General features: G+C 42.9%; 1 protein-coding gene across 3 annotated transcripts in view; it reads left to right on the forward strand.

The window, feature by feature from the left end:
• Positions 1 to 16,222, forward strand: part of zfhx4 (zinc finger homeobox 4) — an 83,402-nt gene that overhangs the window by 62,972 nt on the left and 4,208 nt on the right. For 2 of the 3 annotated variants that reach the window (XM_066662575.1, XM_066662584.1), the window contains exons 5-10: positions 3,714 to 3,824; positions 8,811 to 8,944; positions 9,490 to 9,690; positions 10,063 to 10,183; positions 10,318 to 15,558; positions 15,990 to 16,222. The exon at positions 15,990 to 16,222 is cut by the window's right edge and continues 4,208 nt beyond it. In XM_066662575.1, the coding sequence (XP_066518672.1) occupies positions 3,714 to 3,824; positions 8,811 to 8,944; positions 9,490 to 9,690; positions 10,063 to 10,183; positions 10,318 to 15,558; positions 15,990 to 16,222 (6,041 nt within the window). The remainder of the gene's footprint in view (positions 1 to 3,713; positions 3,825 to 8,810; positions 8,945 to 9,489; positions 9,691 to 10,062; positions 10,184 to 10,317; positions 15,559 to 15,989) is intronic. The other variant, XM_066662618.1, reaches the window with a different exon arrangement.

Raw genomic sequence — 16,222 nt, forward strand, 5'->3', positions numbered from 1 at the left:
AGAGAGAGGCGAGGAAGGGGGGTGGTGATGGAGGATCAACAAGTCAGTAAAGGTTATTATCCTGAAAGTATTACATCTGGCCCCTAACAAAGTGGTGCAGAGTGTAAGGTTTCAAAGATTCTTTTAAAAATGGAGAGGCCAAATTAAAACCAAGAGAGGAAAGAATGTGACATCACAAAGGCCAAAGGCAGTGTGAAATTAGTGTTTCTTACACCTCAACTCGAGTTGACACTGAAGGAATTGGAATCATAACCAGACCTGATTGCAGATTGCAAATCCCACGAAATGTGTGAAAGCTGTAGTAAAAGCATAGTGTGGACTGAGTAAATGCTAAGATATGTGGTGTTTATTAATATTATTTATTTATTTATTTATTATTATTTATTTATTATTATTATTATTACTGACATGTATTCAATCCCTGTAAAAAACAGCACAACAGTCAGATGAGTATGTAGTGTGTTTGTAGTGTGTGGAGGAAGAGGATCTACCTTAATGAGGCCGATCATTTGTGGAGCCGCTGTGTTTCCAGAGCTGTGTGCAGTGGGTGTCTCCTTTACCAGGCGGATAATGACCAGACCGAGGCGTTATGGCACCCATGGGGCAGAGAGAGAGGGAGCAGCCTGGCCTCCCTGGCCGTCATTAAGCTCTCACCACAGGACAGGCCCAGCGCTTTAATGACATGAAAGTTACCAGACTTGCATTCATGAATTTCCACATGCGTGTGACACCCCCCCACTCCCCCACCTCTGTTCTCTCTCTGTGGATGAATATGGTAACAATGCATCTCCACAAAACAAAGGCAGGCAGAGGCCAGTTGTTTCCTTGGTGCTAATGCATAGAAACATTGGACTGCTGCAGAATATGGCTGTCCTACAGTTGTATCCAAATGTTGGGGTACCTGCCTCTTTTCAATTCAATGGGATATTGCAGCTGGGGCTTGTTGCTAATGTGTTCATGGTGCTGGTAGAAAAGGGCAGTAAAAAGTGTCCATGGCTATGCTGTTAGCCATTAAGTTTGATGGGTAAATACTCGGTTGCTGCCCCCCACCACCAACACCACAACACACACACACACACACACACTGCTGACACACAGCCTCTGTAGCCCATGCAGATTACTCAAACTGTTGCCAGGGTCAGGCGCAGGGCAGACACGGCCATGATGTATAGGAAAGCATGTCTGGGAATTTCTCTTGCTCTTGAAGCACATACCAGAGTAGCTGTAACACACAGCACAGAGAGAGAGAGAGAGAGAGAGAGAGAGAGAGAGAGGAAAAACTGTCTGATGAGACCCAGATGATAGCGGCTTGTCTTTTTTTTTTTCTTTTTTTACTCTCTCCCGCCTTTACTACCTTCATAATTTGCCCTTTTCTTTTGCTTGACACGCCATGTTTTATTAATGCATTCCACGATAGCCTTAAAAATTTGATGCCCCCTCGAGGTAGAGACACTCGCTAGCACTTTGACACTTCATTTCCCAGCCAGGGGGAATGGGTCAGTAAATCCAGCTCTGCACATACTCTCAGACCAGCTCGGAGAAGAGGGTGAGAGAAGAAAAGACAGAGAGAAAGAGAGAGAGAGGGGGGGGGGTAACGGAAGGATGAGGCAAAGGGGAGGTGCCACAGCCCTGCCCCATGCCCTTGAGTGTGCCACATTGTGCTTTAGTGTTTGTGTGTGTTTGTGTTTGTTGGTGTGTCTCTTTATTAACTGGTCTGAAATCTGGTCATGATCAGAGGCTTGATGGCTCCAGCTGGCCTCCCTCCCCCCACCCTGCTGTCCTCCACCCGCACTGAGTCTCATCTGCCTAGTGAAGCTCAGAGCAATGCTCTTTTGCTCCCTCTGATTCTCTGATTAGCCCTCTCTACTCATATTGGCTTAAGCCCCTGGGAGTGTAAATCACTGATCTCAGAACAGTTGGATTCAGCTAGGAAGATAGATACAGATCATCAAGTCTCAAATTTGATCTGTTTGTAATTATTTGGGAAATTATTCAGTGCAGATAATTATTTAGATACATTTATTTATTACATTATTTTGATACAGTTCTGTATTTTATATATATACCAAGGGAAGCGCAAGCGCCACACTTACAACCGAAACACACTGTTACAGTTTTGCTAGTTTTTCTGGCTTACGGGTTTTTTCCAGAGAGAAAAGTAAAACAGCAGAAGTACATGGTTCTAAACAAGCATTTCTAATTTTTACAGTTTGCTGCACAGCTGTACGAACATGTGCATCATGTGCTTCTGAAGAGACCCTAACTCCACACACAAAGCATACATAAATGCACACACATACTGTGCACACACACACACACACTGCCTTTGTTGCAGGATGAATTAGAATACACCGACACTGCACGAGCACCAAAATAGCAATTTTTGCAGCCAGCTGCCATCAGTGACAGGAGATATTTCATCCTGTTGTCAGAATATTATTAATAAAACATCAGGACTAGAGTAGAGCACAATTTCTCCTTTCAATCACGCCCAGCATCTGCCATGAAAATTTCATGCTGTATATAATTTCCACTTAATGTGTTGCACTTAAAATGTCGGCGCCAGCGCTGTGCGGGGAATTTAAAAGGGTTAATTATATCATGTATACGCCAAAGCCAGGGCTGCTCTGCTTACCAAACAATGACTTGAGTGATTGTATGCAAATGAGCTTGTGACCTTTTTGCCACCTCGTGGTCAATTTATATGGTTATTAAGGTTTTATAAAATGGATGAGCGCAGCACTTTGAGCGCTATTTCCCCCCCTGCACGTTCCCCTAATTTACTTAATTTCTTGCAGGGTCTTCTGAAAATATTTCCACTTTTCCCGGCCTCTCTCTTTTTCTCTCACCCCCACTTCCAACCCTGACATGCAGCGCGATGGAAGCGGCATGGGGTGGAGAGGGAGAAGAGAGCCTGGTTATCTGGCATTACTCAGCCTGCTAAAAATTCATTAAAATGTGACATCAGCGCTGTGAGAGACAAATGATCTCTGGATGAAAGGGAACAGTGGGCCTTTCAGGGATTAGAGGCGCACAGCCTCGACCTAGCAGCTAACAGCATAAACAGATTAATCCACTGGCAGCATAGCGAAGATCCACAGAATTATTAAACACGGGGGGTTGGGGAGGGGGGGAGGCCAAGCACCAGAAAGATTTTCTGGTGTAATCTGCCTAGTGCTAACAATCTGGAGAGGTGTGTGATCTGGCCCCTGGAAGAGAACTCATCTCACACAGCGCCCCCCCACCACCCACCACTGTTTCAAACCAGGTTCACATGTGTAGTGTAGAACTGGTCTTCATGCTTCCTACAAAAAATGTTGTATTTTAGTGAATATTGTGTTCATATCTTGAACTGAATATCAGTGTTGTCTGAAATCCTCTAAAAATGAGTTTCTTTGCGAACCCCAAGGCTAAACTTTTAGTGTTAGCTGGAAAACATGTTACGTTATTTGACAAAGCCAACTGGATTGCTACAAACATCCAAGGTGTGCTCTTTAGGCAAAGATATTTGATCATTGAAACTGTATCAATTCTTGGTAAAACATCTTGAAGTTGAGGTCATGCATGCTGTAAAATGATCTCTGTGAAATACATCACTGATGCTGTGGTCATCTGAAGTATGGCTTTGCTGGCTTGAACTCTTTTCTGAGAGCGTGTAGGCACATAGCAACCTGCAGTGGGTAACTGCTTGGCCTTCCTGTGTTCAATTGTAGAGGAACCAGGTGAGGACACCGAGGGACCCAGAGGAGCCTCCTCAGCAGAGGACAAAGACTCGAGCGAGAGGGAAGGTCAAGAGGGCAAGAGGACAGAGAAGGACTCCAGTAGTAAGACCTTTAATTTTGGTCTTTTTCTCTGGCACCCTCCTTCCTCACTTACTAACCCTTTCCCAGTTAACACACACTAACTCTCACACACATGTGCACCCACAAAGTCATACACCGACCGATTCTGGGCTCCTGTCTCCTTCTTCCCTGCCCTGCACTGCCTGCCCCGGCTCCCTTTCATCTCAACCGTGGGGCTTTTCCTGCTAATAATGGCCGCATGTGTGGATTGCATGTGAATGCTATCAGTAGCCTCCCATTGACCCATTTTAATCAGAACCATCTGACAGCAGAGATGCGGATAAGTTGAAGAATATTACAGAATGACCAGTGAGATTATTTTTTAATCAAATCAGTTTGCGTGCTTGTAATTTTTAAGCGCCTTTCATTAATCTTCGCTGTACTTGTGATTCCTCTGATGACATATTAATTTTGCGTAAGCGTGGGATTAGATAGCACTCATGTATATATTTTTTTCTAATATTGCACTGCACCCTTGTAACCCTTAAATTAGATTTTTTTTCCTCTCTTTAAATTCTTTTCTCTTTTTTTCTCTCCTCCCCTTGTGTTTTGCCTGCTGGTACTCCGCCCATCAGAACACATTGTCCTCACTGGCGTTTAACTGCAAATCTACATATATGTGTAACTGGTAGCATATTAACAAGGGCAGCAATCCTTACAAAACAGCCTTGTGTCGAGATCAGGGAACAGCCCCGGAGCTAGCATCTGGCACAGCTACCTCAGGCTTTGTTATATTTGCTTTGCCAAATAAGAATTCATACATGCTTTTTATGTATGAGATGGAAATCTGCGGTCAAAATGAATATTACATTGGATGTCTTTTCATGCACGCCATACCTAGCTACATAATGTTGGGTTCAATGGTGCAGAAGAAATGCTGAAACAGGACGGAGCCTATTAGTTTAGCTAGTCATCTATCTTTTACCCATATATCCTTGACAGGCCTGTCTAAGGCAGCAGCTAGAATTTGCACTTCGTATTATATGCGGCATCATTTAACACGGTGCTAGGGATGCACGGTTCCGTCAGGTCAGACCTGCTCTTGTTCTTCCCTTAAATAGTGATTTTTAAAGCAACAACACTGAAATTGGCATTAGATCCCAAAATGGCTGCTGTTTAAGAGATAAATCCACTGCTTGGAGATGGAATGAGTTTTAGGGTTTGAACCCATATGATAAATCTATATTTTTCTCCTCTATATTAAACTACTCTAATATGGTCAACAATAGCAGAAACTAGGGGCCTGAATACTGAAGATTACACAAAGTAATATTCACAGAATTCAGCCGTTAGAATGTGCAGTTCATCTTCACATGCAAGATTTTTCAAAACACACCATATTCCCTCATCTTAATTTACTTTGTCATTTTAATCTAGTGTCACCAAGGATTAATTATAATCCAAATTGCATTTTCCATGCAAATGTCTTAATCTGGATCAACTCCAGATTACTTTGTGCTTTGTTGAGATGTAACATGTCAGTGCAATGGCTTTGGGCTACAGAAATAAGACAGTAAACACTAGGAGAGATGAAAATTAGCTGTCATTACAGCTAAGAACATTTCCTGCATACCTGCATTAAATCAGCCAGGAAATTAGTCATTGTTCTACAATGCCCTCATTTGCCTATTAATTTTTATGCAATATGTTGATTAATAAAATGCTTGCAAGCCAGACTAATCGTTGCATATTTTAAACTAACGTTTGCATTCATAACATTGTTTGCATGTGTCCTAGACCTGACTCGGGCATTAGTCGGTTGCTTGTGTTTCTAGATCTAAATATTAGCATATTTAATTGAAAGCCTGTGGCTATGAATTTTCTCGATGGCTTCATTTTAGTGTAGATGGTGTCACAAAGTATGTGTCAAATACCAGATCTGCCCATTTCAATCATATCTAAAAACACCAGGCGTGAAAGCAAATGCATTTTTGTGGGTTGGGGGTAAAGTGTGTGTCCACTGTGGGAGCTTGGGTTCAAAGTGTGGCATTCAAATGTTATCAAGTGAACCATAGGTCACTCTAATGCCTGACCTTAACCCGGCGTCCCCGTAAATCACTGAACGTACTCAGAGGGTCCCAGGGCTCCAGCTTTATTTATAGCCCTGTAACCTCAGCCAGTCTGAGGGTCTGAGGTCCAGAAAATTGAATAATAAATTTATGCTGCCTTTATCAAGCAGGTCCTATATAATTGGCTTTTGCTAGAATTTCAGAGATGCATTATCTTTTTTTTTTCTTTTTATCTCCCTATACTCTGCATGGTGGAACAGTATGTTAATAAGAATATTAGTATTAATTTTTCTGATACAATGATTGCACTACACATTAGGATCAATCAAATACAGTTCAGTTTAGAGCTATAAAAATATTTGTGAGCATTAACCCTGTAATGTAAATCCATTTATCTACTAAAAAACTGTTATTAATAATTTTAACAAGAGCTGTGGTTTGTATTTTGTTTTAAAAATAACATGATTTCGTTTCTTCTGTTTGTGAAAATGTATCCTGAAACATGGTACATAGAACATAATACAATTTTCTATAAATGCAAATGGAAAATATACAGGATGCAAAACAACAGACACTTTTCCTTTTTTACAAGCTAATTTCTGCGATTATCAGAGGTTTTTAAAGAAGCCATGTAGACGTAGTGTGATTTTACAAATGCCATTGACAGATGAAAATAAAGATGAGTGGCCAGTCTGCTACCCTGGCTCTTATAATGCATACAGCCCCAATGTCATAAATCACTTTTTGATTTATCTAATCAACCAAGGTCCTGCTTCTGAAAGGCATTTGTCATTGGGGGATGGGAACAGTGTCACAATTATTTTCTCTACAGCTTCACTGCTTTGTCTGATAGACAAAGAAAATAAAAAAAGATAGTTTCATTTAGTGGAGGATGTAGATACTAAACCTAAGGTAGCTCGAGCAGCATTAGCATCCCATAGCATACAAAAGCACAAAGAAAGAAAGATAAGATGAAAGCCATAATTGCCCAGATGAAATGGTTTATTCTTTTCGTTTGATCTCGTTTTAAGTGCAACACTGAATGTATGGAAAAGGATGGTACACATTTAAAAATGTGCTATTCCTCTCCTTCCAGAAACACTAGTCTATTGACAGGCTTCTCTCTTTCTCTCTCTGTCCTTTTTTTTTTGTCTGTATTCAAGGATGTCCATATGCAGCTCTTTTTAAGTGCTTATGAAAGCAGCATGTTGATTAAGAAAATAAATCATAAAGACAGATCCTCGTGTAGCACACAATCAGATTAGCCCCCAGACTACACATTTACATTCACTATGATGGCAATCAATGGAAAGGACTCATCGCATTGTGAAATGTATTTGCACTCGCTTGTCCGGCAATCGGCTCCTCACCCTGGAAATAATTTAGTTGCAAATTGACTGGAAGATGGTGAAAATTGAAATTTAAAATTAGAAATACTCATAATAAACAGCGAGAGGAGGAAAAAAAAGGTCAGAAGATGCGGTGCAGCAATGAGATTGGGCCGCCTGGCAAATGAGGTTTTCTGTTTGTCATGAAATGTATGTGACATGCCTCCCCAACGCTGCAGGGATATCAAAGCCAGGAGAAAAAAAGATTACCTAGCAATTTGAGACTGCAGAAAATACTCTGATGCTCTTGGAAATTCGTATTGTGCCCTTGTGGGTTTTTTCCTCTCCTGTGTCACTTTCCTTGACAGGCTAATATGTCAGGGTCTTGATATGTAGGATTACAATAAAATAAGTAGAATACATCATGATGCTAAGAATTGATATTGCATGAACATGCAGCCAAAAATTGCAATGTGCTAAAAACAAATAAATTGCAGGCTAGTGTAGCAAGTATATATATTTTTGTGTTTTATTATTTTTTCCCCCTTCATTCCAGTTTTATTATTTACACCATCATTTTTTGGCATGCTTTGATTCACTAGAGGAAGATACACATTTAGCCTAGAGTGACCAGATTAGAGAGCGGCATGGTGGCTGGGCTTCTTTGTGTTCTGCATACTCAGGGAGGGGATAAATTGCATAGACTGAGCAGGCTGGGACAATGTCTGTATCTGGGGATGAAGGTAATGAAAGATTTATCACCCTGTGCAGAATTCTCTAAATACAACTGGGGGCTGATTTCCCCGGATTGAGCTCTGCAGAAATGATAATAACATTTTTGCCCTCTCCAGTGCACTCTGTTGGGCATGGATATTTAGGCTAATGCTAGGGAAGGTGATTTGGTAATGTATACATACAAATAACCTGCATATTGGTCCCTGGACTGTGGTAATGCATTTGAAACTCTACATTTCTTTTGAATATCTTAATCACTGGAATTGCTTGATGCCTGTTCTATGTTTGTTTGTTTGTACCTGTGGTCAAAATCAATTCATTTGAATTATTGAAATGTTTATTGTTAATTCTTATGAGGGGCATTGTTCTTTAATATTTATGGCATTCTGCGTTATATTGTGGGTTTTATTTTAGATGATATTTGCTCAGATATATTTCTTATTCACAACCTTACATAAGCCATGGGTGGGTGACTATGGCAGGAATTTAACACAAGAAGACTTTTTCAGGATGCACAATACACATCATGATATTCACTATTTCATTGAAGTTTCATTGATTTCTGCATTTGGAAATTAAAATTATTGTGTATAACTTTGTGTATAATGCTTTTTGTTTATCACATCCTGCAGTGTACTGCATTTTAATAAACAGGGCTAGATAATTGAAGTTGTGCTGATGATATCCATGTTGTTATACTCAGAAAAGCTTATTGTAATGTATTGTGGTGCCACCGAAAGGATAACTATTGCCATATTGCCCAGTCCTACTTACAGCCTACTAATCAGTGGCTTGAGATTGGTGCTAGGGTGGTTGTAATTCTATGAGCAGGATTTTCTGTACTGAAAGCCTAAAATAGGCTTGTGACTGTAAAAATTCTGTCTGTTTAATCTCAGGGGTTAATACACTGCCGAAAGAAACCCTGGGGAATGCTGCAGCAGGGAAGCGTTCACTTCTACAGGAGAAGGAAAATGACACTCCGCCCAAGAGGCCCAAATCAGCTGAGGAGAAGACACTTACCAATGAGCAAGTGAGTTACAATGGCTCATGGTCAAAACATATTTTTTATTTTTTAATAAATAAATGAGAGCTTCTCTGTGGCCATCTTTATGCTCAAGGCAAGTATGTGCATAAGCCACTACCTTTTGCATCCCTTTAAATTATATGTGTTTTTAAATTAAATTATGAAGTATTAGCATGCCTTGCAAGACCCTGAGTAGTGCACGACTTGAGTCATTTCTGAAATGGATTACATTAAAACAGGTGGTGGGAGCAGCAATTTGAAAGTACTCCATGTAATGAGACCCAGGCATAAAAGGGTACACATCTTTGTCATTTGTAATCTTCTGATTAGAAATCCCAACCAATCATATTTTCTTAATAAAATTGCTCAGGTTGAAGACATAAGTGAATTACATGAAAAAGTCTCGCACTACAGTTGGTGGGGTGTCTTTTGTTTATGTGCTTGCTTTCCTAGAGGCACTAATCTTCAGCTTTACTGCGCCAGTGTACCATGTGGAGTATGTTTTAGTACAGTGAATTATGACCATGCAATGATAAACGCTGTCGTTTCAGGTGCAGCAGTGTCCGTACTGTAATTACAGTAGCAAGGACGCAAACCGTCTGCAGCTGCACATCATGTCCCAGCATTCCATGCAGCCGGTCATCTCCTGCCCTCTGTGCCAGGATGTCCTCAGCAACAAGATTCACCTGCAGCTGCATCTCACCCACCTCCACAGTGTGGCTCCAGACTGTGTGGAGAAACTGCTTATGACAGTACGTAAATCACACTTTTTTCCACCAACTCTGAACCCTTAAATCTCTAACAGCATGCTTCTCAGGGCTGTCAACCTTGCTATAAAGTCCAGACATGCTCTGAGCAGGATTGACAGGGAATAGCTTGTGTGAAGCATTTCCCATGAATTTACCCTACTCTCCAGAGAACTGCTTATGAACTTGGATGCTTCATGTCCTCTATCAGAATGACCAAAAGAACAGCCATTAATAGATGTGCTAACCCTAGCCTTAAATTCTTCAAAGCTAAAATGTTGTGTCGTGTTTTATGGTTTTTTGTTTTTTTTTTGTAATTAAAACAAAGTAGTTTCATATTCCTCTTGTAACTCCTCATTTATACCATACCTATTTCAGGTTGCAGGTCCAGATGTTACAGTGCCCAATAATTCATTAATACCTGCACCAGTACAAGACAAAATGTCATCTCTGATGGACTCCTCAGCTGTTGTCCCTGAAGGATCTGGGAAACCCATGGGTAAGCCTGCTATGCACAATCTGTCTAAACAATTTTTAAAAACTGACAAACATACATTAAAGAACAAAAGTCTCTATTAAAAATCTTCAGAAGGCTTCTAAAATATAGTCTTCCTTCTCTCTATGTTGCAACAGGAAACAGCTCCAAAGATTTGAAACATAGCACAGGCCCAGAAAAAAGTGAGTTTGACCTCGTCAGTGAGGAACTCAAGCCACCTAAAGAGGCTTCTGAGGCTCCTGACTGGAAGAAGGCCAGTGGGCAGGACAGGAAAAGCCCAGACTCACTGCAGGAACACCTGAGTGACCTACAGAAGCGCCAGCAGCTCTCAGTCTCTGATCGCCATGTCTATAAATATCGTTGCAATCACTGCAGTCTGGCATTTAAGACGTTGCAGAAGCTCCAGATACATTCCCAATACCATGCCATTCGAGCAGCCACCATGTGCAGCTTGTGCCAACGAAGCTTCAGGACATTCCTTGCCCTGCGAAAGCACCTGGAGACTGGCCACCCAGAGCTTAGTGAAGCTGAAGTGCAACAGTTGTGTGGGAGTCTACTCCTCAATGGTGATATCACAGAGAGTGAGGCCAGAGCACTGGAGGAGGCACAAGCCTTCGAACAGGAGATGGATAAAGATGAGGAGCTGGACCAAGAAGGGAAGGCCAGCCCCACGGGAAGTGATAGCAGTTCACTGCTCGATGAAATGGGTTCTGAACCGAAGCGGACCTTACCGTTTAGGAAAGGTCCAAATTTTACCATGGAGAAGTTTTTAGACCCATCTCGTCCATACAAATGCACAGTTTGTAAAGAGTCTTTCACTCAAAAGAACATTCTGCTTGTTCATTACAACTCTGTCTCACACTTGCATAAGCTTAAGAAAGTTCTCCAAGAAGCCTCAAGTCCGGTTCCCCAAGAGACCAACAACAATGTGGACAACAAACCGTACAAATGCAATATTTGTAATGTTGCTTATAGCCAAAGTTCTACCCTGGAGATTCACATGAGGTCTGTCCTTCATCAGACTAAAGCTAGAACTGCCAAGATGGAGACTAGCAGCAGTGCTGGAAGTGGAGGAAGTGGAGCTGTACCATCTAACAGCCCTGTGCCAGTCAGTCAGGGAAACACAGAATCTGTGAGCTTAGCAGTATCTTCTAACAAAGAAAACACTGTAGATACCAAAGAAGTCAAGATAAAGCAAACTACTGATCATATTGCTGTTCAGCCGACTCATCAATCGACCCCATCACCAGCACAGCTCCAGATGCAGCTGCAACATGAGCTCCAGCAGCAGGCTGCCTTCTTTCAGCCACAGTTTCTGAATCCAGCATTTTTCCCCCACTTCCCAATGACACCAGAGGCTTTGTTGCAGTTCCAACAGCCGCAGTTCCTCTTCCCATTCTATATCCCTGGCACTGAGTTTAATATCAGCCCTGAGCTGGCGCTTCATTCGGCTGCATTTGGGATGCCTGGTATGACTGGATCATTCCTTGAGGATCTGAAGCAACAGATGCAGCAGCAACACCAACTGGGCCAGCAGCAACTTCAGCTTTCTCAGCAACAAGCCTCTCAGTCCCAGATACAGCAGCAACAACAACAGCAGCAACAGCAGCAGCAGCAACAAAAGGCACAGCAGCAGAACCACAAGCCTAAGGCAGAGCCCAACCACATCGCTGTCTCTGAGATTCAGATGTCTAGAGAGGCTGAAGAACACTTGGAGAAGCAAGAGAACAAAGCAAAGCAAGATAGTGCCTGTGATGCTGACAACACTAAGGACAACAAAGATTCCAAAAAGCCTAAATTCTCAGAACCTTTAATTCCTCCTCCACGCATCATTTCTGGAGCAAGAGGCAATGCCGCCAAAGCCCTCCTTGAAAACTTTGGTTTTGAGTTGGTCATTCAGTACAACGAAAACAGGCAAAAGAGCCAGAAAAAGAACAGAGAAGAAGAAATAACTGACAAACTGGAGTGTGGCATGTGTGGAAAATTGTTCTCGAACATGTTAATCCTCAAGAGCCACCAGGAGCATGTTCATGGGCAGTTCTTTCCATATGTGGAGTTGGAGAAGTTTGCGCAGCAGTATAGGGAGGCATATGACAAGCTTTATCCCATAAACCCACCCTCTCCAGAGACCCCTCCTCCACCACCACCTCCACCCCCACCTCCACCACCCCCAGCTCCAGTGACCACTCTTCCTACCACCACTAGTGTAGGAAAGACTCAAACACCATCTCCAGCACCCCTGCAGGCTCCTCCGCCACCACCACCACCACCTCCTCCTCCACCTCCTCCACCACCCAGTGCACCTCCACAAGTGCAACTTCCTGTCTCTCTTGACTTGCCAATTTTTCCGCCATTGATGATGCAGTCAGTGCAACACCCTGGGCTACCCCCACAGCTCGCTCTGCAGCTTCCAACAATGGACTCTTTATCTTCTGACCTCACACAGTTATGTCAACAGCAGCTGGGACTGGATCCAAACTTCTTGCGGCAATCCCAGTTTAAGCGTCCTCGCACTAGAATCACTGATGATCAGCTTAAAATCCTCAGAGCTTACTTTGATATTAACAATTCTCCTAACGAGGAGCAGATCCAAGAAATGGCAGAGAAGTCAGGGCTTCCACAGAAGGTCATCAAGCACTGGTTCCGTAACACGCTTTTCAAAGAAAGGCAGAGAAGCAAAGACTCGCCTTACAACTTTAGCATTCCGCCTATGACCACATTGGAAGACATTAGACTTGAATCCCAGATAAATGCACATGAATACTTCAAGAATGATTCTGCCATGAACAAGAGATCATCAAGGACTCGCTTCACAGACTACCAACTAAGAGTTCTCCAAGATTTCTTTGATACCAATGCTTACCCCAAGGATGATGAGATCGAGCAGCTTTCTACTGTTCTGAGCCTGCCCACACGTGTGATTGTGGTGTGGTTCCAAAATGCTCGCCAAAAAGCACGGAAATGTTACGAAAATCAAGCAGATGCAAAGGACAGCGAAAAGAAAGAGCTAACGAATGAACGTTACATCCGAACCAGCAACATGCAGTACCAGTGTAAAAAATGTAGTGTCATTTTTCCTCGTATTTTTGACCTCATTACCCACCAGAAGAAACTGTGCTACAAAGATGAAGATGACGATGCTGATGAAAACCACTCTGAAGATGTTGGCGAAAACTTTGATCTGTGTTCCATAAAGCAGACCGAGTCCACTAAACAGAACTTCGCGGCAACCAGCTCTGGCTCAAGTTCTCCACTAATGCCGTCACCTTGCCCTGATGTAGGAAAAACCTCACCCAAACCTGAGTTCCCAAGTGAGAAATCAAAGCAAACAGAGGCAGTTCCTTCACAATCAGCCAAACCCATGGCCGATCCAAGACCCTCTAAGGCTTCCACCCCTCAGCCTCCTCCACAGAAGGTTCCTCAGGCTCAAATGACAAGACCCCACTCTCAGCCGCAGTCTGCTGCTGTCCCATCCAGCCCCCTCTCCATTGCACTCTCCTCACTTACCAACAGTCTCCCTCCTCAAATGTTACAGTATCAGTGTGACCAGTGCAAGATCGCTTTTCCCACTGTAGAACTGTGGCAGGAGCATCAGCATATGCATTTCCTTGCAGCGCAAAACCAGTTCCTGCATTCACAGTTCTTAGAAAGGCCACTAGACATGCCATATATGATCTTTGACCCCAATAACCCTTTAATGACAGGGCAGTTGCTTTCTGGAGCACTTTCCCAGATGCCCACACAAAGCAGCTCTGGGCTCGCTACTGGATCTGGTTCCATGAAACGAAAATTAGATGATAAAGATGACACCGCCCATGACAAAGATGGTGGCACCAGTATAGAAGACCAACACCGAGACAAACGTCTGAGAACTACGATCACACCAGAACAACTTGAGATTTTATATGACAAGTACTTGCTCGATTCTAACCCGACACGAAAGATGTTAGATCATATTGCCCATGAAGTGGGACTGAAGAAAAGAGTAGTTCAAGTCTGGTTTCAGAATACACGCGCTAGAGAGCGAAAAGGTCAGTTTAGGGCTGTTGGACCCTCCCAGACTCATAAGAAGTGCCCTTTCTGCAGGGCTCTCTTCAAGGCTAAGTCAGCCCTTGACAGCCACATACGCTCACGACACTGGCATGAAGCTAAACAGGCCGGTTTTAGTTTACCTCCAAGTCCGATGATGCTTCAGGACGAGGGAGGCGAAAGCCCACACAAGTACAGTTTCTTCGAATTTCCGCCATTGCCACCAAAGACTGAGATGAATGAGTCTGACTTTCCAGCTGCATCCTCCACTCCAATGAAATCATCAGAAGCACAGATAAAAAACTTCTTGAGCCCTTCATCCGTAAAAGCAGAAAACAGTGATGAGACTGAAGGGCTTAATATGAATTCTGCAGAGGTCTCTTGTGACACCAACAAAATTGATTTTGATGAGACCTCATCAATTAACACAGCTATAAGTGATGCAACAACTGGAGATGAGACTAATAATGAGGTTGAGAATCTCACAGCCAATGGTGGAGAGAAACTGGGTGAGAAAATGAATCTGCTGCATAACTTTGAGGCAAATGAAGACAGATTCCCTTTCAATATGGTGAGCCCTGCTCTCAGTTTCTCTGGCAAAGATAGCGAGCATTATTTCAGCTGCAGAGACGATGATATGGATGAAAATGCTGATAAAAGTGAAACTTCAAGCCTAGCTGACCCAAGCTCGCCTAGTCCATTTGGAGGGACCAATTCCTTCAAGTCGTCGAAATGTGGTGGAGAAAGACCAGGACACAAGCGTTTTAGGACTCAGATGAGCAATCTCCAGCTTAAAGTCCTCAAGGCGTGCTTTAGTGACTATCGCACTCCCACAATGCAGGAGTGTGAAATGCTGGGCAACGAAATAGGACTTCCGAAACGCGTTGTGCAAGTTTGGTTCCAGAATGCCCGTGCAAAAGAAAAGAAGTTTAAAATAAACATTGGAAAGCCATTTATGATAAGTCAGGGGTCTCCTGATGGACCAAGGCCTGAGTGTACTTTATGTGGTGTGAAGTATACAGCTAGGCTTTCTATTCGTGACCACATCTTTTCTAAGCAGCACATTGCAAAGGTGCAAGAAACCCTGGGCAACCAGGTAGACAGAGAAAAAGACTATCTTCCACCTACCACTGTCCGCCAGCTTATGGCTCAACAAGAGCTTGACCGTTTGAAGAAGGCAACCGATGTCCTCAGCCTGCCAGCCCAGCAGCAAACTTCAGTGGACAGTAATGCACTTCATGGCCTTAGCCTGCCAACTGGCTACCCAGGAATATCTGGCCTCCCACCAGTTCTTCTTCCTGGTGTAAATGGGCCATCATCCCTTCCAGGTTTCCCTCCAAATACACCTGGTGAGTTAGTATGACAAAGACAATAAGCGTAGTAGTTTTATGAACAGTTTATGCACTACATGCACACAAGACTACTGCCCCTTTTCCTCATTCTACTGTTCAGGACTGTGATTTGCTCAGATGTATTGGAATTTTTAATTCATGATGACTTTTAATGCATGTGTTATGCATATCATTTTGTTTGGGTTCAGAAATGATGCGTGTTTTGTTTCATTATTACAGTACAGTTGCTTCTTTTTGTGCTTTTTTAAATGTTACATGTGGGGTTTGTAATATTTGTATACTTGTAATAGGGTATTTTATGGCTTATGTCACAGTTTTGATCCATAACAACAAAAAAAAAGAAAAGAAAAGAGAGCTTCATTACTTTGTTCATTAGTCAATTTCCAGTCCTAAATTTCACTATCTATATCTATACCACTGTATTTCAGCTTTAGCGTCTCCTGGTGCTGGCATGCTTGGGTTCCCTACTCCAGCCACCCCTTCTCCTGCCATGTCTCTCAGCAGTACCCCAACCAAGACTCTTCTGCAGACTCCTCCTCCTCCTCCTCCACCACCTCCTCCTGCTCCTCCTGTTCCTCCTGTTCCTCCCGTTCCTTTGGCAGCCAGTCAGACTGAGCAGCACAGCAAAGTATCTGAGAAAGACAAGAAGTCGGAGAAGTCC

This window comes from Hoplias malabaricus, chromosome 1 (assembly GCF_029633855.1).
Source record: "Hoplias malabaricus isolate fHopMal1 chromosome 1, fHopMal1.hap1, whole genome shotgun sequence".
Lineage (NCBI taxonomy): Eukaryota > Metazoa > Chordata > Actinopteri > Characiformes > Erythrinidae > Hoplias > Hoplias malabaricus.